The sequence below is a fragment of the Mastacembelus armatus genome, chromosome 3, assembly GCF_900324485.2.
Source record: "Mastacembelus armatus chromosome 3, fMasArm1.2, whole genome shotgun sequence".
Lineage (NCBI taxonomy): Eukaryota > Metazoa > Chordata > Actinopteri > Synbranchiformes > Mastacembelidae > Mastacembelus > Mastacembelus armatus.
Window position 1 is genome coordinate 28,094,342 of NC_046635.1, and position 23,632 is coordinate 28,117,973.

General features: G+C 40.6%; 2 protein-coding genes across 3 annotated transcripts; both read left to right on the plus strand.

Moving 5' to 3' along the window:
• Positions 1-1,255: 1,255 nt before the first annotated feature.
• On the plus strand, positions 1,256-3,050 carry plekhf1 (pleckstrin homology domain containing, family F (with FYVE domain) member 1). The gene is made up of 2 exons (XM_026293731.1): positions 1,256-1,664; positions 2,097-3,050. The coding sequence occupies exons 1-2, from the start codon at positions 1,418-1,420 to the stop codon at positions 2,699-2,701; spliced, it is 852 nt and encodes a 283-aa protein (XP_026149516.1). The 5' UTR covers positions 1,256-1,417; the 3' UTR covers positions 2,702-3,050.
• A 6,160-nt stretch (positions 3,051-9,210) lies between these two features.
• On the plus strand, positions 9,211-21,359 carry pcsk6 (proprotein convertase subtilisin/kexin type 6). Of its 2 annotated transcripts, XM_026294188.1 has the most exons (21): positions 9,211-9,475; positions 11,256-11,360; positions 11,992-12,102; positions 12,200-12,343; positions 12,438-12,514; positions 13,286-13,374; positions 13,768-13,940; positions 14,043-14,255; positions 15,158-15,258; positions 16,053-16,156; positions 16,317-16,434; positions 17,097-17,285; positions 17,498-17,634; positions 17,721-17,891; positions 18,040-18,142; positions 18,972-19,168; positions 19,567-19,654; positions 19,739-19,842; positions 20,000-20,129; positions 20,253-20,365; positions 20,748-21,359. In XM_026294188.1, exons 1-21 carry the CDS (start codon positions 9,317-9,319, stop codon positions 20,843-20,845), a joined length of 2,724 nt encoding a protein of 907 aa, XP_026149973.1. In that variant the 5' UTR covers positions 9,211-9,316; the 3' UTR covers positions 20,846-21,359. The 2 variants fall into 2 exon arrangements, 1 of the variants encoding a protein (XP_026149973.1); XR_003294885.1 differs by lacking the exons at positions 17,498-17,634; positions 17,721-17,891; positions 18,040-18,142; ... (4 more) ...; positions 20,253-20,365; positions 20,748-21,359 and having other exon boundaries at positions 16,053-16,188; positions 17,097-17,229.
• Positions 21,360-23,632: the final 2,273 nt, after the last annotated feature.

Genomic DNA, 23,632 nt, shown 5'->3' on the forward strand with positions numbered 1-23,632 from the left:
TACTCTTCATCCGTTTTCTCATTGTTCATATTCTTATTAATAAAAATAATCAAGATTTAGCTAAATCACAAGATTTTTTTTTTTTATTTCAGAGGCTGATATAATTAAAAAAGTGGTCAGAATCTTTAGGGATCTCACAATTTGTTTGAATTCATCCGGTAAGTGGAAATGGGACAGTATTTCAGACTCTGGTACGTGTGTGCCACACCATTTTTTTTTTTTTTTTCAGTTCACTGAACTGTGAAAAGAAACCTGAATGGCAGGGGCTGGTTTTGGTGAGAGTTTTCCCCTGATTCAAAAGAAAAAAGAGATCATGCAGGCTAAATGTTGCTTTGTGTGTGTTTTATAGTAAAGAACTACTGTGTATATACTGGACTCCAAACCTCAAAAGTCAAAACAGTATGTCATAGTAGTTTATATAGGAGTTAAAGAGGCAAAATGTGTTTTCTGGTTGACTGAAATGAATTTTTATAATATAGGGAAGAGTTAATTTTGGACTCAGGTACTTTTTGATGACTTGTTTTGTTTTTAGCTTCTGCTTCCTCCAAGTATCCACAGACTCGATTATGCAGCTTTAAATTATTCTTGTGGCAAGTCAGAAAGAACCTCCAGAGTGTTTTACCTGCCCTCTCTTGTGTTTAACACTTACTGTAACTAATTACCACTGCACCTGTTTGTGGGTAATTCACACAGCCAGATGCTGAGGGAACGTTTAGTCAAGTTGCATCAACGCAGAAGAATGTCCAGATTAGAAATGACAAGGAAAAGATGCCAGTAACTGCTGAGCTGCTCAACCGGTCTGACAAGATAATATCCGTCTGTGAAACATGAGCTCTTGTCAGGTCAGTTTCAATCAGTGGTTTGTAGTTACAATGGAAAAGGTTTCTCTTGAATTCTCATTTTCTGTTGTCCACATTAATTCTGTGGCCACTATAATAATATAATGTCTCAGGTGCAGGCTGCTGGTAGTGATGGTGAAATGCAAATATACATTCATGAGTTCATACATCCATAAACTGGAAATAGTTGAAACCGCATGTACATCACTATAGACCCAGCGGACAGTCAAGTACACACACCAGTGAGAGCCTCAGTCAACAGACATAATTCATGAGTTTAAAAAAAAAAAAAAAAGAGTGAAGTGTAAATGTTAAACACCTGAAGTTTCCCTTCTGTAATTGCTGATGATTCCTCCTTCAGAAATTCTTTCGAAATTTTCTGGTCTGGTCTTATTTCCCGCCCATTTCCTTGCTGAAGGTGGTTGTCTTAAAGCTGCACTTACTTCGGAAATACCCATTGCGTCACTAAGAGCCACAGCTTAAAAGCGTCTGCACACAACAAGCACAGCAGCATCTCACATTTACAGAGGTGTAGAACTATCAGACCCTGCGCTAAAACACCTGTCGATTTGTGAATCATGGTGGACCAGCTGACATTTGCTCATGAGAACCAGGAGCGTATCCATGCTGTTGAAAACTCATTTGGGCCACTGGGGAAGCCCTTATGGCAGCCAGGCCGGGTTCTGATCGGAGAGGGACGGCTAAAGAAGCAGAGCCGCCGGGGGCCACAGCCAAAAGTCTTCTTCCTCTTCAACGATGTGCTGGTGTATGGCAGTATTATTCTGAATGGCCGCTGGCACAAAAAGCAGCAGATCATCCCTCTAGGTGAGCATCTCATCTGCTTCTTCAGAACTCTTGATCCAACTGCATAGTTTAGGGATAGGATTTAATAATATCACTTTAGGATTTTAAAATACTTTGATGGCTAAAAGTGAACCTTTGACTCAAAACAACAAAGACCTCTGACAAAAGGAAGCATGTTCACACTGCAAGTTGTTTGGTTGTAGGCAGGATCTTAAGTCCATATCAGTCTGGTTTTGCTGCAGGCATTTTCTGTACAGCCACATTGTTTAGATGACTCGTAGTTTTCTGGAGCTACTCCAACAGCAATAAAAAGAAAATTGGGATTACAGTGTCAAAGGATGCCTCTGATGCAAACGCTTCCAACAAGACATTTTGATAGAAAGGGTCCCTGTAGTCTTTTGAAAACACCCAACCTTGAACTTGTATTAACATGCAACATTTTCATAATTTCAGAGGACATCCAGCTGGAAGACCTCGAGGACAGTATTAACATGAAGAACCAGTGGTTAATTCGCACACCACGCAAGTCCTTCTACGTGGCAGCCTCTTCATATGAGGAGAAGCAAGCCTGGATGAAGCACTTGGAGGACTGCCAGTCCAGACTGCTGAAGAATGGCATTTGCAGACCCAGGTCCTCCTTTGCAGTCACCTGGATCCCTGATCAGGCCTCAGCCATCTGCATGCGCTGCTCCAATAAGTTCACTGTGACCCAACGCCGACACCACTGCAGAAAATGTGGCTTCGTGGTGTGTGGTTCGTGCTCCAAGAAGCGAGCAGTGATCAAACACATTCATCCAACTAAGCAGTTGAGGGTCTGCAACATGTGTCACTCAAGCCTGAAGATGGAGGCAGAGGGCAAAGACATAACTCGTCTGAGGGGGAACAGCACCGGGAAGCTAGGCTTGGATGAAGATGAAGTTGATGGAGGACAGTACAGTGAAGAAGAGGAGGCAGAAGAACAGATGGAGGACCATGACCCCAGCAGGTGGACAGTCTCCCAGATGGACTCCTGGTCCCCGTATGTCTACCTAAAACCCGAGCACATGATGCCCCAGTAAGCACGTGGTCGCTCAGACAGAACCTTGTGTTGGACTGGTCTTTTTTTTAAAGTGGACTCAGTGTTGATACAGTTCTTTGCTGTTAAAATTTATTCTGATTCAGGCATAAGCACAGCAAGAGAATAACAATTAAGCATTTTTGTAAATACTGTATTTATTAACGTGAATGTCACTGCTATTTTCTATTACCCAGTTTGAGAAGTTGTCACTTTATTTTCTCTGACACTTGAGGTACGCCTCACTCTGCATTACTACATTTTTTAAGTATGATGTGTATAAATCAGTGTTTGTGGATATGGGAGCATTTCTCTTTGAAATGAACTGTGAACAATAAAGCTCTCACAAAACATTTAAAAGATTTGTCTGTTGTCATTTCTGAGTTCTTTGGCTGACCAGGGTTATGTTACAGATTGAGCCGCTTGGGCTGTCGGGAAATAACAACTCAGACAAATAAATACAAAGTAATAATCACCACAGACATTATGAAGGAAAACCTTTTTGGGTTCTGCTTTATATGTTGTTCCGTCTTTATACAGATTCCAATCTTAGCAAGGACATGCCAGTGTGTTGCTCTCTCAATCAATCTCATCACTTGTTCAGAGATTTGGTTGAGATTTAGTGGTTAAAGGTCAGAGCATATACTTTATATCATATTCATACTTATGAAGCCATTCGCATAACCCTTGTTTCTGATCTTAGAACTTTATCCTTGGTGGGAAATTCACAAGTAAAATGTAAATTCTTTAGATTTGAAGTGTATAAGGTAGTTAACATTAGCTCCACGTTTACCAGCGATGAACAGAGTAATGCATCAATAACTACAATCCAGTAACATCATAGACACTACCAGTCAAACGTTTGGACACACTTTACTGCTGAACTGAATGAGAAAGTGTCCAAACTTTTGACTGCTACTGTACATTAATGTGAAATGTGCTCTTTTACCTTTGGTGGCTAATACAATTGTACTTTTCCTTAAGACATTTACTTGTAGCAGAGTAATTTTACACTGTGTTTGAAAGTAGAGTTCTGAGTACCTCTTCCACCACTGTACAGTGTATGTGTACAGTATTTGATATTACGATCTGTTTACATACTCACACTGGAGAGACTGTCTCCCTTGTGTCTCTGGTCACCACCTGTAAATTATTATGATATTCTAATATTATTACCATGTTTGCTTGATTTAAGGTTAGGGTTAGTCAAGTAGTGGTTATGGTTGAGGTGGTGCACTACTGAATAATCTCTTTCTTTCTTGTGCCTAATATTTTAAACATTAGTGAGGTGAAGCAGGTATGATGGTTTACAGTAGAAGATTGTGGCATTTGCATTGCACCAAAACTCCAGTAAATTAAATTAAAGCATGAAAACCTTAACATGTACCTGAAGTATAAAAACCTCCCTGACCTCTGTGCAGACATTCCACACCCTTCAGCCTACGTACAGACGCAGCTCAAGCTTCATATTTTTTCCACCTTGCAAATGTTTGATAAGGCAAACTATTGTTTACCTGGGTTTCACCCCAGCTGGGGAAAGCTGTGGCAGAGAGCCTTGCTGTGACTGTGGTGTCAAACCTGTCTGACTACCTTACTACCAGAAAGGTTCACTACACAAAATGAGGAAGTGCCCAGTGACTGTAAGGAGGCACATTGGGGCAGGGCTATGAACAATGTTTGGCAAGTTACCCAGGAAGTTTAATAAGTTAATCTTTGTTTATTTCTCCCTTAAAATAATAGTATTCCTTCTACTCAGGATAATGAGTAACAGGTTACTTGAAGCGTCATATTAATACCAGCCTGACAGAAAGGGTGCTCTTCATATATAAGTCATGTTTTGATTGACAACAGCTACAAGAAATTAATCAATTAGAGCAACAATCTGCAAAGTTTGCAGACACAGGCAGAACCTGATGGACTACAGCTGAAACATATCCATATATGTGTACGTCACCTTTACTGTCTCTCCTGGGGCGTTTATTTACTCTGTAATTCCAGTTGATTTTATTCAGCTCTTTATTTGCCTTAGTAAGAAATCAGCCTAAACAAAGAGAGGTTCAGAGGTTTCAGAATAAAGTGACTGTGACAGCTGAAAGGCCATCAAGTGTCCTTGACCTGAGGACTCAAACGGTCAGTATCACCCCATCCTCATGTAGCCCCCACCTCTCTCTCTACATGTTTAAATTGTCTGCTTTCAACTGAACCAATGTTTGATGGACTGATATGAAACTTGGTTCAGACTTTCAACATTCATGTTCCCAAAACTTTTCATCTAGCACCATCTTCAGGTCAGGACCTTTATCGTCTCTGTGACCAAATACCTATGAACCTAATGACTGTCCCGTGTGCCTCAGCTCTAAATTGTATTTAGTGCTACCAGGCACAGATGGTGAACATGCTAATCTGCATACATCAGTAATGTTTGCATTGCCATTATGAGTGTGTGTCACCCCTTTAAGACCTCAGACTAAAAGTGGCTTGTTGTAACATAGTGATACATTGTGCTACCATCAATTCAGCTTTCAATATTTTGATCTTATAGAACTTTACTTTTTAATCCATGAAGCTGCGTAGACGTAAAAAACACATTTTTCATATTTATACTGAGTCAAACTTGAAGTAACACAGATCCAAACAACCTCAACTTTGAAAAATGATCAAACTGATATCTTATTTGAGTTTCAGATTGTGTCCTGTCTAGAGGAGATGAAGCTGTCTCCGTAGGTTGGCTGTGATAATCAAAGTAGCAGTTCTTTACCAGCTACACACAGGTTTGCGTTGGGAGAAGAGGTCTGTACTGTGGAAGAGGTTGAGGTTTATTGTCCATGGCCAGAGGCTGTCTCAGCTTGTGCTGGCGAAGAGTTGGATTGGGTGGCTATCCTCTGGTTGGCTCTGACACATTGAAAAATTATATATAAATACATAGATATTGCCTCCATGTATAGACTGCTCTAAATATTACACATTGAACCTTTAAATCATGTCCCATCGCCCATATTTGAAAAGTGTAATGTAAAACTGTCACCATCCCCAACCTCACGTCAGCCTGTACAACCACAGTGCAAGTCACAGAGAGGAAATCCTTATGGAAAATGTCTCTTGTTGGCTTAACTTGAACAATCAAGACGTGAACACATTGCAAAATAAAGACCAATGCTATGTTCTCATCAGTGTCTACCCTTAGCACATGTACCCATGTTATCGGAGAAAGTTGACTCTGGGTCAGAGGAATTACCTGCATCCTCCTGGCTGCTGCAAACTGATTAGACAAAGGAAAGAAAGCTCATCCATCTCAGGCCACCTCAGCCAAACCACCAGGCACAGCTATCCAATCCAAGATTGCTTCCAGACATAAATTCTGGGGTTTTTTTCTGACTTATAAACACCCCAGCTCTGTTCATTCCAGCGGAAAATGTTTGTCTTCTATGAAAAATCCAGTCACATTTTGCACTATGATTTGTTTTCAAAAGACACACAGCCTTTAAAAATCTAGTTGCTTTTTGAAAGAATGCAACGTTTGGAGCCCAAAAGTGCTTCACTGGGCATGTTAATCACCAGGGGGAGTGAGTTTATAGGAAATAATAAGTACGTTTTTCTGCTGTATATGCACATTCAACACTTGGTATCAAACAATAGGAGAGTGTGTATATTATGGGATTTAACAGTAGCGTGAACATAATGTAATCCAGGAGAAGAGAGCAGTTATAAAGTCTACTGTCTATAGGGTTGGCATTGTTATTCATAACCTGCACCTGCATTACAAATATATTTTTCCTATGTGTATGACAACTGCAGCTGGGTTGGCAGTCTTTCCAAGCACAGCAATGTTCAGGCAACCCTGAACCATCCCTTAGTTATGCTGCTATAGGCCTAGACTGCCTGAGGACCATCGGTGCACTGAGCTCCCCTACCCTAACCCCCCCTTCCCTTCCCCTCCCCTCTCTCCTCTCCTCCCACCTCATGTATATTCCACCACTGAATGTCACTAACCTTGTGCTCTCTCTCTCCCCTAGTTTGTGCTCTCTCCCTCTCTCTCTGTACCTTCTGCAGGTGTCCCTGGTCCTGGAGCTGTATATCACTGATGTGCAGTTACTGGTCCCACCAACCTGCAGTGTCTATTTGTTGTTTATTGTTGCTGTTCTTTTCTCTCTGCTCTATCCACTCACCCCAACCGGTCGAGGCAGGTGGCCGCCCAAACTGAGCCCGGTTCTGCTGGAGGTTTTTTCTTCCGTTAAAGGGAGTTTTTCCTCTCCACTGTCGCCAAGTGCTTGCTCATAAGGGAATTGTTGGGTTTTTAGTTTTAGTTTTTGTAAAGTGCCTTGAGATGATTTGTATTGTGATTTGGCACTATACAAATTGAATTGAATTGAATTGAATTGAATTGAATTGTGTGTATCTAGTAGTTTTGATGACACAACTACTAATTCCTTGTAAACAGACTTGGACTGCGCTCTTAGGCTTGTCTCGAGTAGATGGCAGCAGTGTCGAAACAACGCCAGTGGCTTCTCTGAGCTGTCAGAGTTTTCATTGTGACATTGCTATGGTTTCTCTAGAAGATAAAGATGTCTCAGGGTCATGAAAAGATGCTCAGACTTCCATTCACATAAGCATCAGAGACGTATTCTAAAATGTTTCAACCCTACAGCAGATAATGAACCTTTACAGGAGCCTTGGTGATGACATCCATGCACAACATTTGTAGAACTGAGTGATTTTTTTTGGTCAGTGTCACACAGTCTGCCTGAAAATTGAAAAAACACAACCCAGTTGGTCTGCCAGCACACAGTGGCCTCTGCCAGGACAAAGACCGGCACAGTGTGCTCATACTAACTTCAGAGGAAGAAACTCACACAGACAAGTGTGAAACTTTCCACAATAGTGAATAAAAGCTTCCAGCAACATCTGAAAGTGGTGGACTTCCCTCCGAGCTCATCCAAATACACTTGCACTCTAAACTGATTGAAAACAGATGTCATGTCCTATTACAAGACAACTAAATGAATTAATAAAGCAACAATCTCTGATTTATCCAGAATCATTATTTTTTGTATTTATACAGTGTGATTCAGCTTTGAGCTCTGTAGTTTGTAAAATGCTTATCCTTTGATGCCATTTTGTCCTGGGCCGATATGTATTTCAACACTGGCATGTTTGTTAAAAGGGACTTCCTCCATACAGTCAATGAGCAGAACCAAAACAATGAGCTGTCAGTGCCCAAAAGCAGAATTTAGTTTTATTTCTCTTTGTGCAACAACAAAACAAACAAAACAATTTTCAGTTCCACTAACCAGCACCGACACGTGTTCATGAGTTTTTCAAATATATCATTAAACAACACACAGAGTTTTCAGCCAGGCCAGCAGCTCAGTGAATATCTGAAGTTAATTTTGTGGTGATTCATGCAGAAGATGCCAAACTATTTCAGTCTGAGCCAGAGTGGTGGACAGAGGCCATCGGGGGGTCCCTCATGAGCAAAATACTAATAAAACTGGTCTCTTCCATGTTGGATGGTTTATCATGTGTTTATTTAGATATCTGAATAATATTTGTGTGGTGTGTTTTTTGATTTTTCACTCTGCACATGCCTGTTTCTGTATATAAAGGAAACTGATCTTAACAGATACTGTCAGCTTTAATTTAATTAGCGGATTGTTTGTCTGCACATATTTTTCTTCTTCCTTCACTGTGATGTTTGAGCTTCATTGTGCAGAATGATGTCTGTAACTGGGCTTTAAAACAGATAAGCTGTTATTTATTATACAGAACATTGTACGAAGAGTTTTTGAGCCACTATATTGATACTCTTACTGCTGCTACTCTGAGGTCAGATCACGGCTCCTTGGTGTGGACATAGTTTTCAACCATTTGTGAAGCCAGAAAAGCCAAAAAGTGCCACCCGACAAACTGCCAAACTGCTTTTTATGGGATCACACGCTGTCAAAAACAGCATGCAGTAGTGAAAACCAATGTGTTTTAAAGGTGGGGAGAAAAAAAAAGAAAACCTAAAACCACTTTTCTATTATATGATAATAATCTCCACCCTGTGGTTTTACAGCCGATATATTCAAAATGTATTCAGCCAATCAGGGATGAACCAGCACAGAGCAGATGGTTGGCCTCAGTCTACCCACAAGACTCTGACTAGTAAATTACTTTTTATTGGAATAAAATACTTTTTTCTTTGCCCTTTTCATTTTCTTTAACAAATACCAGTCAGTGCTACAGGATGAGAACTAATGGGTGTCATGTTTTTGCAGAGCAGTTCAGTGTTGATTTAATCTGGTCTGTCCTGGTCCATCACTGATTGGCTGAACAGAGGTTGAAAACAGGTTACTGTCCTAAACTTTTTATGTAGTCCTGGAGGCTGCGCAAAATACTCCATACTCTGTTCATGCTAGGAAAATACTTGTACTATAAAAATACTTGTGACGTACTAATCAGCCTCCTTGGCAGCTTTTTTTTCCTGGGTTGTTCAGGCGGCGTTTTTGGCATGTTTGACCCGCCATACTAGCGCACAGTGAATTTGATGATGGACCCAATGACGGGCTTCACTGCAGGCTGCGCTGCTCACTGAACAAAAACTGCAACACGGCTCTGAGTGTCCAACTTTGAAGAGAGGATGAATTTATTTCTGCTTTTCATGCTGCTCACAGTCCATCAGCCTGCGGCCACTGGACGCGGGGACGTTTTTACGAACCACTGGGCGGTTCGGATTCCAGGTGGTCCGGACCAGGCTGACCAAGTCGCAGAAAAATATGGATATTTGAACCTGGGACAGGTAATGACACGTTATTTCTGTCTTGCACATATTATCAGCAACATGAAGAGACTAAACCTGAAAACAACTGGACAAATGTAAAGACTGTCTTTGTGTTAGAAACTAAGCAGAATTCATTAATTGGGCCCATATTTTGCAATAATCCACAACCCACACGACATCGCATTGATTTTCTCTAACTTTAATCTATATGAAAGAATTATTAACTTAAAACAAACAGAATAGTAGTCAGAAGTTACAATAGCCTAAATTTTGAAATTCCTGTGGACGTTGTGACTTGTTTTTAGTTTGACAGAGAAAAGTGACAACCAAATTTGCTCCAGCTTACATAAATATGTCAAAACTTTATAAGGGTTTTTTAAAGTGTTGAGTTTATTTATTGTTGACTTATTTAGCTACAAAAATAAGTGGTCAGGTCTTCATCTAAGTGCTAAATCCTGGTCCTCGAGGGCCACTGTCCTGCTTGTTTTCCAACTATCCCTGCCCTACCCACTGCTCATTACCTGGACCAGGTGTGTTCAGTCCGTTAGAATTTGGAAGGTACCATCTCAGATGAGGGTGGAAGTGACGGAAGACCAAGTGAAATGGTATACCCCAGCTTCTGACTGGCTGAACACACCTGATGCAGGTGATCAGCAGTGGGTAGGGCAGGGATAGTTGGAAAACAAGCAGGACAGTGGATCTCGATGACCAGGATTGGGCACCCGGGTTTAATAACACACAAATCATTGTATTTTTTTTTTTAATATTGAATACTTCAGTCAAATATTCACAGTTTAGGTTGGGAAAAGTGTGCAAACCTCTTAGATAATGGAATATACATGAGTGAAACATCAGAGTGTGGGTTAGATTTACTTAAAACTCTCAAACATTTTGGGTTTGGTGTTAACAAAGAGTATCTGAACCATTCCTCACAAAAAAGAGAAGACAAGAATTATGATCAAGAGTTGTTGATTTGTATAAACCTGGAAATGGTTACCAACTAATCTCACAGAGTTAAGATATTCATCAGCCCATCAGTGAGACAAACAGATGGAAATTGTTTAGTTCAGATTGCAGAATGTTCAGTGAGGTAAAAGAAGAAGTCCAGAGTAACAACGAAAGGCTCAGTGGCATCTTTGGACCTGGGTAATAATTCTGTTCGCTTTAGGGTGCACGGTTACACAGAGCAGGGTGTCTATGGCCAAAAGAGACGACCATGGAAGATGATACATGATTCAAAGGGGAATTCAATATAAAACTGTTGTAAAAGTGCCAAAACATGGATTGTAGAGTGGTGTGAAGTGCATCATTTTGGGAAAATTGCTGTTTACTGTGCTGTTTTCACTATAAACTACCGTATATTGTGTACCCTTATTAGTCTATAGAACAGAAAGTCACTTCTTTTAGGCAGTAAATAAGCCTGTAAAAGAGAATCTACGAGGGAGGGAGGCAGAGGATGAAGACAGATGTAGTTTGAGGAATGGTTTGAGTCAGAGGAGGCTGTAGTGTGCCAGCAGCACACATGTGCTGAGACTCCTGCTCTCATTTTTGGGGCAAACTCAAGATAAAATCTGCCTTTTTATTAAGTGACAGAATATATAGAAATGTCCAAATGTGTTTTAAATTTTGAAAACTTTGTAGAATCATGGCTATAGTATTTTTTTTTTTTAAAGTCAGACCACATCAGTGTGAAAGTCATTTAGATAATAGCATCTAAGTTTTACAAGCAGATGATTGAATTCAAAATTCTCTGTGTTTCAGTGTAATATTTGTAACTCTCTTGGATGTGTTCGATCAGATCGGAAGTCTGGAGGATCATTACCATTTCCACCACAGCAGAGTGGTTCGCAGAGCTGCGTACGCCTTGAAGGGTCCTCACAGCTTCATCCATATGGATCCCATGGTGAGACTCGGATTGGTTTCTTTCAAGCAGAGACTAAATGTACAACAGAGCAGAAACACATTTTTCCTCCGAGCAGACCTGCCAAAGCTGGGCATGGTTTAGAGTACCACACTGGCAGCACTTCACATATTTCTGTCAAATTCCATTTCATCAGTTCATCAGTGGTATGAACATGCTACATAACTATTGTGTTTTAAGGGGATTGACCAGAATTTTTTTTTCCATGTAAATAATAAGAAAGTTCCATAATTCTGTGAGGTTAATGAGTTCGTAGGGAGAAATATGTTCATTTCTCATGGACTCTTACAGTTTCAGTTCAGAGAAAGAGTTTGAGAGTTTGGTTGTTTTCCCCCCAGTACAGATTCACTCCACTCCAGTGCTGATTGAAATAGACCTACCATGTGAGAGTCATTTGGGTGAACTGGATTTAGAAATAATTCTATATTTTGGTGCTGTTTGAGCATATGAAGCAGCAGTAGAGTGTCTGAGGACACATCATCCAGCAAAACTGCAGCTAAAGAATCAAAAATAAAAATATAATAATATAATTGTGCAGTTCTACCATGATCCATCTTTTTGAGCTTCTGTTAACCCATTAATAATAGTCTTGCTTCTTCTTTTCTTTCCCTAGGTGGACTGGGCCCAGCAGCAGTTGGTCAAACCAAGAGTGAAGCGGTTTACCTGGAGTGACCCAAACTTCATTCATTTCAATGACCCTAAGTGGTCCAACATGTGGTACATTGTATGTACCGTAGACTATCATTCATTCTGCCACCTCCACATTGATGAGAAGAAACAAACTAAGATGTTGAGTCTTTTTAATCTGTCTCTGTCTTCAGCACTGCAATGATAAGAGCAGCCGTTGTCGCTCAGAGATGAACATTTTATCGGCGTGGCAGAGGGGCTACACCGGCAAAAACGTGGTGGTCACCATATTGGATGACGGCATCGAGAGGAATCACCCCGATCTGGCTCAGAACTACGTATGTGTTCTATTTATGAGGTAAATTTTCAGTCAGTTTCTTTGTCTGACCTGCTTGAGCTAATTTCCTCTTTGTTTTATTTTGATTTCTATAGGACCATCTAGCAAGTTATGATGTGAACGGGAATGACCATGACCCAACACCACGTTATGACTCACGCAATGAGAATATGTAAGAAAGAAAACTACCCTGACACACTCAAATAAAACCCCTGATCTGTTCCCGGTCCATCCCTCTGCTCTCTGACCAAGACCCTATCCTAGTAGGAGTGCAGTGCACCATAGGATGGTTGGATGGTTAATTGCTTTTGTAGCAGTCTGAGCAGTGACACCAGCTTCACACAGTCACTGGTCTCCTCTCTCAAATTCACTTTCTTATTTTAGTACAACTACTTCTGCAAACGAGTGTCACACTGTGCATGTGTTAGCAGACAGACACATGGTATTAAGTAAGACTACAGTGCACATAAACAATTACTGGAATGCACTGAACATTGGTACTGGAGGCATAAATAGTTTTGAAAGTTCGTAATAATTTTGTCTGTTGCTTGTAAGAGTAGATTGGCTGCAGGAGAGAGTTTGTTGGTTTCCACAATGTTTCCATTATCTGTAGGCAACGCAGGGTGGCATCTATTCTCAGGAGTGTTAGCTCTCTATAAAAGAAGGCTGGTAGGGAAGGGAAGGTGTCGGTCTGAGTAATGAGTCCCCTGCTGAGCCAGTAAATTGAGGAATAACTTAAATCTCCTTAGGTGGTGTGGTGCTGTCTTTTCTTTGAACAATATAAAAGGAATATTGGTGTGCTCTAGAACATAAGGCCCCTCAGCAGTGTTTAGGCTACTCTCAGGTTATTATTTCCTGAAAATGTGCTCTTGAATTCAGCACTGATGCAGAGAATCTGTATGTCAACATGTCATTTCAGTGTCTGTCCTCTGTTTACATACAGACATGGAACTCGATGTGCAGGTGAAGTTGCAGCAGTGGCCAATAACTCCCACTGCATCGTAGGGGTCGCCTACAACGCTCACATTGGAGGTAGAGTTCTCTAAATTATTAATCAATCAATATTTTGTTTTTACAATGTAAGCTACAGTCTTTCTGAATATGAGGGGTAGGCAGCAACAATATGCTGCTGATTTAATATAAACTACTGTGAGACATTTTAATGTTCAGGTTACATTTGAGTGTATAATAAAGTCATTTTAATAACTGCAGCAGTCAGATAAATGTGGTGGAGTAAAACATGGACACTTTATTGTATGTGTCATTTGTGCTGTATGTTTCAAAGTTAGATCATTATTATTCATCTGTATTATACTGTGTAGCTGCTTCTGTTAGTCCTGTATTTTTATACACCCATCCTCAGTGTTATGTGATGAAGATGATGAAGAATAGGTGCCCTTCATTCTAATGTTTCCTTGAACCCAGGGATTCGAATGCTGGATGGGGATGTCACTGATATTGTAGAGGCAAAGTCCTTGGGAGTCCGACCTGACTACATCGATATCTACAGCGCCAGCTGGGGGCCAAAAGATGACGGCAAGAGTGTGGATGGCCCAGGGCCACTAACCAGGCAGGCTTTTGAGCAAGGCATCAAGAAGGTTGGATCAGTCACAAAGAAATCTCTCAAAAATTCTCTGAGCAGAATTATGTACGATTGATGTTTGGGTGGAATTGCAGCACCAGTTATTTATGTCACACAGGGCCGCAAAGGCCTGGGGTCCATTTTTGTGTGGGCGTCAGGTAACGGTGGTCGGCAGGGTGACCACTGTTCATGTGATGGCTACACCAGCAGTATATACACCATCTCCATCTCCAGCACCACAGAGAATGGAAACAAGCCATGGTATCTCGAGATCTGCAGCTCCATCATAGCCACGACCTACAGCAGTGGAGAGTACAACGAGAGGAAGATTGTGAGTACTGAATAAATGGCTAGTTCATCAGGTTAATAAATAACTGTAGTCTAGTAAAAAGTACAATATTTGTCTCTGAACCAAACATGTAATGTAAATACTATTATTCAGCCTAAAGTTCAAACAACCTGCCTCTATGTGTTTTATAAACTTTTCCAAGCAAAAACTCTTATAAACTCCATATATGTTGATTTTTAGACAGATACATACATTATACACGCTAATGGACACACAGTATTTCCTCACATTGGTTTGTAGTATCATTCCTCACTCTAATTATCTAAACACCAGCTTGTAAGTCTATGAAGGTTGTTATCAAATAGTTAGAAACCCTTTTTGTTTTGTTTTGTTTGGGAAGCACATTTATCATGTACTTCAGTACAATTTGAAGTAGTACTTTCCATTTTTACTTTTTTCTACTTGTAAAAGCTGTGTCTGGTTATTTTCCTCTTATATTATAGTATATAAAAATAACGTTTCCCCCCAAACCTCTAAAGTTGTTTCATTTCAGTAACTGTTCTGGTCTGAAGAGGTAAAACGATCCTATGTTTTAGAGTAAAGACAAAAAAAAATGAGCATAGAAATGTGTTTACAAGAACTTCTTTATATTCTTTCTTCTCCTGATAATAATCTGATCCTGTCAGATAGACTCAGATATCAGGAGGCATTTTACTACTGATAATATCTATATGAAGCTAATAATAATTTACTTACTTGAATGATTTTAAATTCAAGACTTTAACTTATTTTTACATTCCTATGTTCATTCTTTTATTTCCACCAGTCCCATCTTTCTGCAGGCAACCGAAACGCCACTGATTGAGCAGAAGAAATCCATATGAAGTCCGATCAATAAGGAGTTCAACAGATGAATGCTGAACTGTGTTTGTCCTCCTGTGCAGGTGACCACTGATCTCCGGCACCGCTGCACTGATAGTCACACTGGCACTTCTGTCTCTGCTCCCATTGTGGCTGGGATCATAGCTCTCGCCCTGGAGGCCAAGTCAGTCAAGTTTTTTTGTGTTGTTGTTTACTCATAATCATCTCATTACTCTGTTCTCTTGTTCTGTCTTCATCCAATACTGTGTCAAAATACTCTTCACTACATCCTGCTAGTTACACATCCAAAAGTTTCCATTTTTTCTCAAAACAGCTTTTCCCACAAGATTTGGACACATTACTCAACGAAGAAATTATGATTATGCGTGGGATTATTTTCAGTTGAGGTTCTGTAGACATGTTGTTGACAGGTCAATGTTTTTGGAGATCTGTGGAAAAAGAAGACGCTAAATCAGGCTTTGGATAATTTTGGTTAGTTCAACATGTTCATTATTGTTTTGGTTGTTTTCATATGATTTTTAGACACATTGATTAGGTGGTTAGCCATTAGGTGTTGCCTCACTGTAAGAAGTATCTGGGTGTGAATCCTGTGCAATCCTGGTGTCTTTCTGTGTGGAGGTTGCATGTTCTCCCCATGTGTGTGGGGGTTTTCTCTGACTTCTATCCAATGGACTGTCTCTGTGTCAGCCCTGGTATAGACTGCATGTTCCCCACCTGTCACCCACCGTCAGCTGGTATTTGCTGCAACGTCCCCTGTCTGTATCTTTGTTCCTGTATGTGTGAACACACTGTAAACGGACCAAAGGAGCTATCTGCCAAAAAACATGGCACATTTCTTCAGACCTTGACCAAACCATGGTTAAAATATGGACAGTGAGTTGTCGTAACAGAGCTACCAATCATGGGACCATCTGTTTGACCCAATGAGATGAGCTGTGTCTAGTTTGTTTTCTCCAGCCTTCTGCTGACATGGAGGGATGTGCAGCATCTTCTGGTGAAGACATCCAGACCTGTGCACCTGAAAGCTGATGACTGGAAGACCAATGCTGCTGGACACAGAGGCACTCTGCATTCTACTTCTAATACTAACATAGTACATTAACTGTTTTATACTTGAAATACTTTAAAACCTGAAAAGCATCTTGTTGAAGTTTGAGATACTCACATGCATCTCTTGACGTCGCACTTTGCTCCGTAATCAGTGTGTTCTCTCCCTCGCAGTCAGCCACCTGTACGGGTTTGGCCTAGTGGATGCAGAGGCCATGGTGCTGGAGGCTAAAAAATGGAGAACTGTTCCTCCTCAGCACACATGCAGTCAGATGCCTGAGCGACGCATCAGGTGAGGAGAGCTGCAAGCAGGTGCAGGATACAGCTGACTGAACACTTTCTCTAGAAATTCAACCCAATAGAAAACACAAGCAAAGAAAACAGCCAGTACTTTAAACTTCTACTGTACTAGTGACAGGAACTCTGCTTTTAAGAGAGCTCTCCCTGCTATATGATGACCCCTGATATATGTCATGAGAATCAGATGGTTCAGTACAATTGCTGATGCAAATTCACACACAAACACAAATTGATTTACATTGAGAATTGCCCTAAATGTAACCTTAACCTTAACCTTAAACCTTACAGCTGTCACCCCCCCCCCCCCCCCGTGTCTAATACAAGATAGACACACTCACACAGTGTCAGTTTCATTTCCGTTTGCTTTGCTTGGGGTGAGATTGAATTGATTGCTGTGTTAATCTCAGTCTGTCCAACTGAATGGAACTTATTTTGTCAGTGAAATCACTATTGACTGCATCTATGTGTGTGTGAAAACATACTACATCTATCTGTTGTTTATCTGCTGCTGTTCAGCAAACAGAAGACTTAATTTACTTCTTTTCTTAATAAAACCATGAAACATGTGCACCCATGGCTCATGTGCTTTACTGGAGATGTGCAATTTATTATTGGCAGTTGATTATTGTATAAAGATTATGATTATGGTTCCAGGTACATCCATGTTGGCCAAGGCCTGAACAGCAGCATTACCACCTCTGGGTGTTCAGAACAGCCTGAGCAACACGTGGATTACCTGGAGCATGTAGTGGTCAAGGTGCTGATTGGCCACCCACGGCGAGGAGACCTGGAGATCAACCTCATCTCCCCTTCTGGGACAAGATCCCAGCTGTTGGCCAAGAGGTGAGAACTAGGCTGAACATACCAACACATACTGCAGGTATTTTAAATTTTAAGGTAGGTAAGGCAAGTATTTTTAAATTTTAAGATCCCCTTAATTTAAATCATCAGCCAGTTAATGCAGTAATGTAAAAATTCCTAAGCCTAATAACTTTAGCTTTAATCTGCTAAACATCACAGTTATCACAGCTCACTTCAGCTCACGGTGTGTACAGGTTGTTTGACAGTTCCAAAGAGGGCTTTAGGAACTGGGAGTTTATGACGGTTCATTTTTGGGGTGAGAGGGCAGAGGGCACGTGGACTCTGGAGATTGTTGACTCACCGTCAAAGCCACGCAACCCTGAGGTGTTGGGTACGATGCAGCAACACATACATTTAGATTTAGCTTTAGGTTTGGAACGACATACAAAAAAATTGTTATATTATTAATTGATACAGGAAACCTAAAAGAATGGACGCTGATCCTTTATGGCACATCTCAGAACCCTTACCAGCCCTACAACATTCAGCATTCCCGTTCAAGGATGTTGGAGATCCCAGCCCCGGATGAGGTCCTGGAGGAGCCAGAGCTCCAGGAAAAGGAGGAGGGGGAGGAAGAGGAGTACAGTGGTGAGAGAATCCATTCATTTTATTTCATCAAAGTGAGATTAGAAAAAAAACATAGTAATTTCTTGTCCAAGATAATAAAATAATCAACATAAGATGTTTGTGATGGTGGTGGTAGTGGTCTTATTCATAATCAGTGTGGTTCCCGTAGGACCGTGCCACAGTGAATGTGGTGACCAAGGCTGTGATGGACCAGATGTTGACCACTGCCTCAACTGTGTCCACTTCAGCTTAGGCAGCTTGAAAAGTGGCAGGTATGAAGGAAACAGAACCAGAAGAGGTGGCTGCGAAATCACACAGCTTCTGTGTTAATCATCGCTTCAGGCAGCAGAGATCCTTTTGTGAGGATTTTGGCAGGCAGAACTAACTGGGCTAGGCCATGAAGCTGCATTAGTATTTGAATATTAACAGTGTGGTGTTGTTTCATTAGTGACATGATCACCAACTCCTCAGTTTCTTTCATTTTCATATGGTCTTTTAGCTTCTTTTAGCTCTTTGTTTTAGTTTTCCTTGTCCACAGTCTTATTGTCACAAGTTGTTTTCTTGTTACTCAGTGTCAGATAGACACTGAGTAACTGGTGAACATGGTGGAGCATTTAGCAGCTAAAGAGCCAGTGACAGTGTTAACACAGGGTGGACATGAACATATAACGCAGCTTTGTTGTGCTGCTCTGTAACTGCCAAACAACTCTAATTGAAACTGCAGGTCTAACAATTGTGATGTGATAGTAAATTATGAGTAGTTTCAAAGTCCTTGAATTTCACCTTTAGCGACTGTAAATGATTCTTTTGTCTGTGATGTGTAATTTCCTTGATGGAGTCAAAATCATTGTTTTTCGTTTTTAATTTAGCCACTTAAAACTTGCCAGTGCAATAATATCTCCCCCTGAACACTTCTGACAGTGTTTTATAATCATCAGGCTGGACTGTATTTGTCCTGTGTGTGTGTGTGTGTGTGTGTGTGTGTGTGTGTGTGTGTGTGTGTGTGTGTGTGTGTGTGTGTGTGTGTGTGTGTGTGTGTGTGTGTGTGTGTGTGTGTGCGTGCGTGCGTGCGTGCGTGCGTGCGTGCGTGCGTGTGTACAGAACCTGTGTGAGCCACTGTCCACTGGGACACTATGAGGACACTGCATCTCGCCGCTGTAGACGATGCTATAAAGGATGTGAGAGATGTGTTGGCCTATCAGTCGGAGACTGTCTGTCCTGTCGAAGAGGCCTTTATTTCAACCCAGTCAACTCCAGCTGCACTGACACCTGCCCATCAGGTTACTTTGCTGACAAGAGTAAGTCACCACGTCCATAGTGTAGACTGAGCTCTGAACTCTGAGACTGAAAATGTCTGAAATCGTTTAACTAAATGTGGGTAACTTCAAGATAATCTGTTGTTTTTCACCACTAGTAGGAACATTGTTTTTTTTTTTTAATTGTCCTGTGGTTTTTAGCTTAATGCTCTTCTGCTGATTCACAGCTGATGGTTATAATGTGTCACTGAAAAGGCAGAGAAGAAGACATGAATGTAAAGAGTACAGTTTTCAAAATCTGATTTGTAGATAAGGAAGGAAACTTCCACAGGTTACCTTTATGTGTATCACTGGTCTCCAATTAAATCATTGTGTTAATTCTAAACATACACTGTGTCCTAATGTAGTTACTTCCAGCACTGTGTTTATGTGTTTGACAGATCAGAAACGTTGTGTGAAGTGTCATGACACCTGTATGAGATGCCTGAGGTATGCAGACAGGTGCAGTGCCTGCAGTGAAGGCTACAGGTATATAAAGAAAGATACACCACTAATCATATTTGTCCTTTAATTGGAGACAAACCCTTTTAATGTCTGGGTTTTTGTGTGTAGTCTGGCAGGGATGACTTGTGTTCCTGAATGTACTAATGGAACCTTTTTCCATCTGGAGGAGATGAAGTGCAGCCCATGTCATTCCTCTTGTAAGACTTGTACAGGTCAGTGTGCAGTTTCTGTAGTGCATTCACATGAAGAACAATCGGAGAAGCAGAAGTAAAACCTTTTAACTTATCAGGAAAATGCTGAAATGCTGCACAGAAACAAAAGTTAATGAAGCTTTTACATGATTTTAAGTTTCAAATCTGTGCTTGCCAGGGCCAGGTGAGGAGGAGTGTATCCAGTGTGCTGAGGGCTACCTGCAGCAGGAGTGGAGGTGTGTGCAAACCTGTAGTCCTGGCTACTTCTCTGGAGAAGCAGCAGGAGTCCCTCATAAGATGTGTCACAGGTGAGAGTGTAATGTCATTTTTTTCAGTGTTACATTTGAATAATACCCCTGTGTTCTCTGTGTAAATGCACACGTTTCTGTTGAGAGTATGTTGCTGCTGGTTTTATGTGACTGTGTCTCCAGGTGTGAGGAAAACTGTCTGAGCTGCAAAGACCCCGGAACAACCTGCACCAAATGCAACGAGGGTTACAGTCTGGTCAGCTGGATTTGTATTGTGAATGCATCATGTAGTAATGGTGAGTTTGAAATTATAACCCACATCAGCTTCATTCAAAGTGTAATGTAGTACACCTCCACTGGAAAGCTAAAATGAAAGCCCTGTATACTGTAGCAGCATACTGAAGTTTATACTGGGGTCTGAGCAAAGTACAGACAGAACAAATACTCTAATTAATACCAGATTTAAGGGGCCCTGTCTCCATTATACAGATGTTAATGTTTCAGGAATGAATGTGAATGCCAGAAATTTCTGTGCACTTCTAAAGTAGGGCTGTAAAATATGTGACCTCTTAAATCACATTTCATCAACGGTTCAGGAAAGATCTATTACAAAGCAGAGCTGAGAGCAGGCGATAAAGTCTTCGTTTATTAAACAGATGCTTTTCTCTCTTCTGTCAGCTGACGAGGTCTTTTGTGACATGGTGAGATCCAACCGTCTGTGTGAGAAGAAGCTCTACCGTCAGTTCTGCTGCCGTACCTGTCTGATGAACGGATGAGGAGCCAAACACTCCCGTCGCTCTCACTCAGTTAGTGTTAAAACACAACTGAATATCATCATATGGTCAAACCAGAGTTAGTTCCATTCGTTTAGAAAGAACTAAATGTACACTATTCATCACACTGTAACAGGGCATTAACCTTTTTACAATACACTTTGGAACAAGCTCTTCAGTTGTTGTTCTTCAGGGTGCTGAAGACACCCAGTGATTTTTATAGGACTTTTATTTAAAACATACACTTTTTACAAATTGCAGTATGTGGAGCATCTATTGTACTAAACATGTTCAAAACTGTAACGAATATGCTTTGATTTACTGTTAAAACCACTTTTTTACTCAAATATAGGGACCGATGGAGCTGACACTTACTATACAATAGATTATTTTATTTCAGTTTTATCAAATTTGTTTTTCTTTCTATACAATTTCATGAAGTCATATTAAGGTCCTGGACTACTGACCAGTTTCCTGCCATATGTCTCGACCAGTTTCAGCTCAGTTAAAGTGTAAATAATAAACCACACTGGTTTTAAAAGTCAGCTGCCTCTGTCTTTTTTACACAGACTGACCACAGCTTTATTACAACAGGATGCTGCAGTTTAATTATTTCTCCACCCTTAAGCTCACTCTCAGAAACATATGATGGCCAGTAAATTGAATTTGACGCATAGTGTAGAAGTAACTCGTTTCTACCGAGCCCCTTAAACATCAGGTGGAAATTGTATAACAAAAGTTGTGCGCGTTGCCTCGCAAAACGTTTTGCGTCCGCTCACAATACTTTTGCATTACTATGCAAATCTTTTTGCGGGGCAACGCAAAACAAAGTCTAAAAAACTAATTTGCCATTTATACTTAAGGTGCTCCGTATGTTTCTCAACATTCAGCGTGAATCACTTTTCATTGCGTCAACACTAAATGCTTTCAAATCACATCTTTGCAAATACGAATAGTCAAGCTCAGCCGGCTCAAATTCTTATCTTATACTCCAATTTACACATTTTCCACGCTCTTAGAAAACTTACATTTAGCTTTTAAATCTAATAGAGCTGTAAATTAGACTGACTTTCTTTGTATTCTGCTCCATCTGCATCTAAATGGACATGAAATTGAGATTACTGACAACAGCTGATTCCCTTTTCCCTATGATGCTTCTTGTTTTCATGTAAAAGCAAAACATTTTTCTCAGTAAACATGGACCCAACCAGACACAGAGTTTCTGTAGATAATATAAATCTACCAAAATACGTAAACGTGGTGTATTAGTTAAAGACAGTGGCATCTTAATTTAGCACATTTCGTTATTCACTTCCATCTGATCTCTCCTTATCAAAATAGATTTAAAGACCACATTTTTTTTGTATAGTGTTGTAAAACTGTAAAATTTACTTTCTAAAGATTACATACCATGAAACATATAAGTTATGAACTAAAAAAACAATTGAGAGCTTGTTTTCAACCCTTGTTGAATTATCAGTCGTGTTGCCAGGACCTCCAGGCCATCCCATGATGGTGTGTCACTGTCCTTCTACCTTATTCATTTCTCAGCTGCAGAGGCTTTTCCTCATGGAGGTAGAAAGTTTGTGATCTCGGATGTGATGAATCTTGGATGTGTAGATGTGTCTGCTGAAAGGAGGTGTGATGTTGCTGCACTTCTTTCTTTTATCGGTGACATATCCGTAGGGTAGCAGAGTATTTTATTTTGCAGCCACCCGAAGCTGTCACCCAGGGGTCTGAGCATCAGTTAAAGTCTCTGAATATTATGGATTTTACTATTACAATAAATAACGTAAAAATCCAGCCAGGTCTTGAGGATGATGGAGAGGGAAGGCACAGGCTAGTGAAGGCTTGCACTCATTCAGACAGATCGCAGCTTTCAGTGACCCATAGAACGTGTTTTAGAGGGAAACATGACAGATTGAGTGAGTGACCGGAGGTTTAAATTCTTGAGAACCAGCTGGCGCATGTTATTTTTACATCAGAACATTTTGTGTCCTCTAAGGGTTGATGTTTCTGGTGTTGAAGATGAACAGATGCATTGGTTTTGTTTTCTGTGGGACCGTTCTGTTAGTGTGTGTTGATCAGCAGGACACCAATTAATTTCATTATAAACAAATCTGTCAGTGGGGATCCATTCAGTAAGTAAACATGTAAACTGAATAAAGATGTACTTTGCCCTGTAAGTTTATTGCAGCTTGGCACAATACTTGGTTTGGTTGTGACTTAAATGTTCCAGTATTTCCAATGCATCCAGCTGTGAGCCTTTAGTGTTCATTTGTGTGGTTGTTCCTGCTGATTTCTGGCTTTGGAAAGTGCATGAGATATTCCTGCAGGCTAACTGAACTTTGTGATGACAAATTAATGAAGGGAGAAATAGGACAATCACTTGTGTCTGAGAATGTGAAAGTACATATTCAGCATCTAGTTTGTCCTAACTGGTTCTGCTTTCTGCCTGTAAGCTACAGCTGTGGACTACACCTTTTGAAAAATAGTAATCTTTACATCAGCCCAAGGAATTATAGACCCAGACCTATCAATGCTACAAATAGAAGTAGTTAGGATTATATATATTTAAGACCGGTTTGTTTTTTTAAAGGTAAATACGAAAACTATTTTTTTTTAGAGATGATGCACATCTTTAAAAATACCATTTGAACGTTAGTCTATCGCTTACGGCCATACCACCCTGAACATGCCCGATCTCGTCTGATCTCACTACTAGATGGAAAATTAAACTAACACACCCAAGGCATGGTGGTGTTCAACAGCAAGTGCTTGTTGGACGCT

What these genes read in the sequence shown, in the direction of transcription:
- plekhf1 (XM_026293731.1), top strand. Translation starts at nt 1,418, where the DNA reads ATGGTGGACCAGCTGACATTTGCTCATGAGAACCAGGAGCGTATCCAT. An exon ending in GCAGCAGATCATCCCTCTAG is followed by an intron (nt 1,665 to 2,096) that starts GTGAGCATCTCA and finishes TCATAATTTCAG; the next exon opens with AGGACATCCAGCTGGAAGAC.
- pcsk6 (XM_026294188.1), top strand. Translation starts at nt 9,317, where the DNA reads ATGAATTTATTTCTGCTTTTCATGCTGCTCACAGTCCATCAGCCTGCG. An exon ending in GCTCTCGCCCTGGAGGCCAA is followed by an intron (nt 15,259 to 16,052) that starts GTCAGTCAAGTT and finishes TGTTTTCTCCAG; the next exon opens with CCTTCTGCTGACATGGAGGG. An exon ending in CTCTTGTAAGACTTGTACAG is followed by an intron (nt 19,843 to 19,999) that starts GTCAGTGTGCAG and finishes TGTGCTTGCCAG; the next exon opens with GGCCAGGTGAGGAGGAGTGT.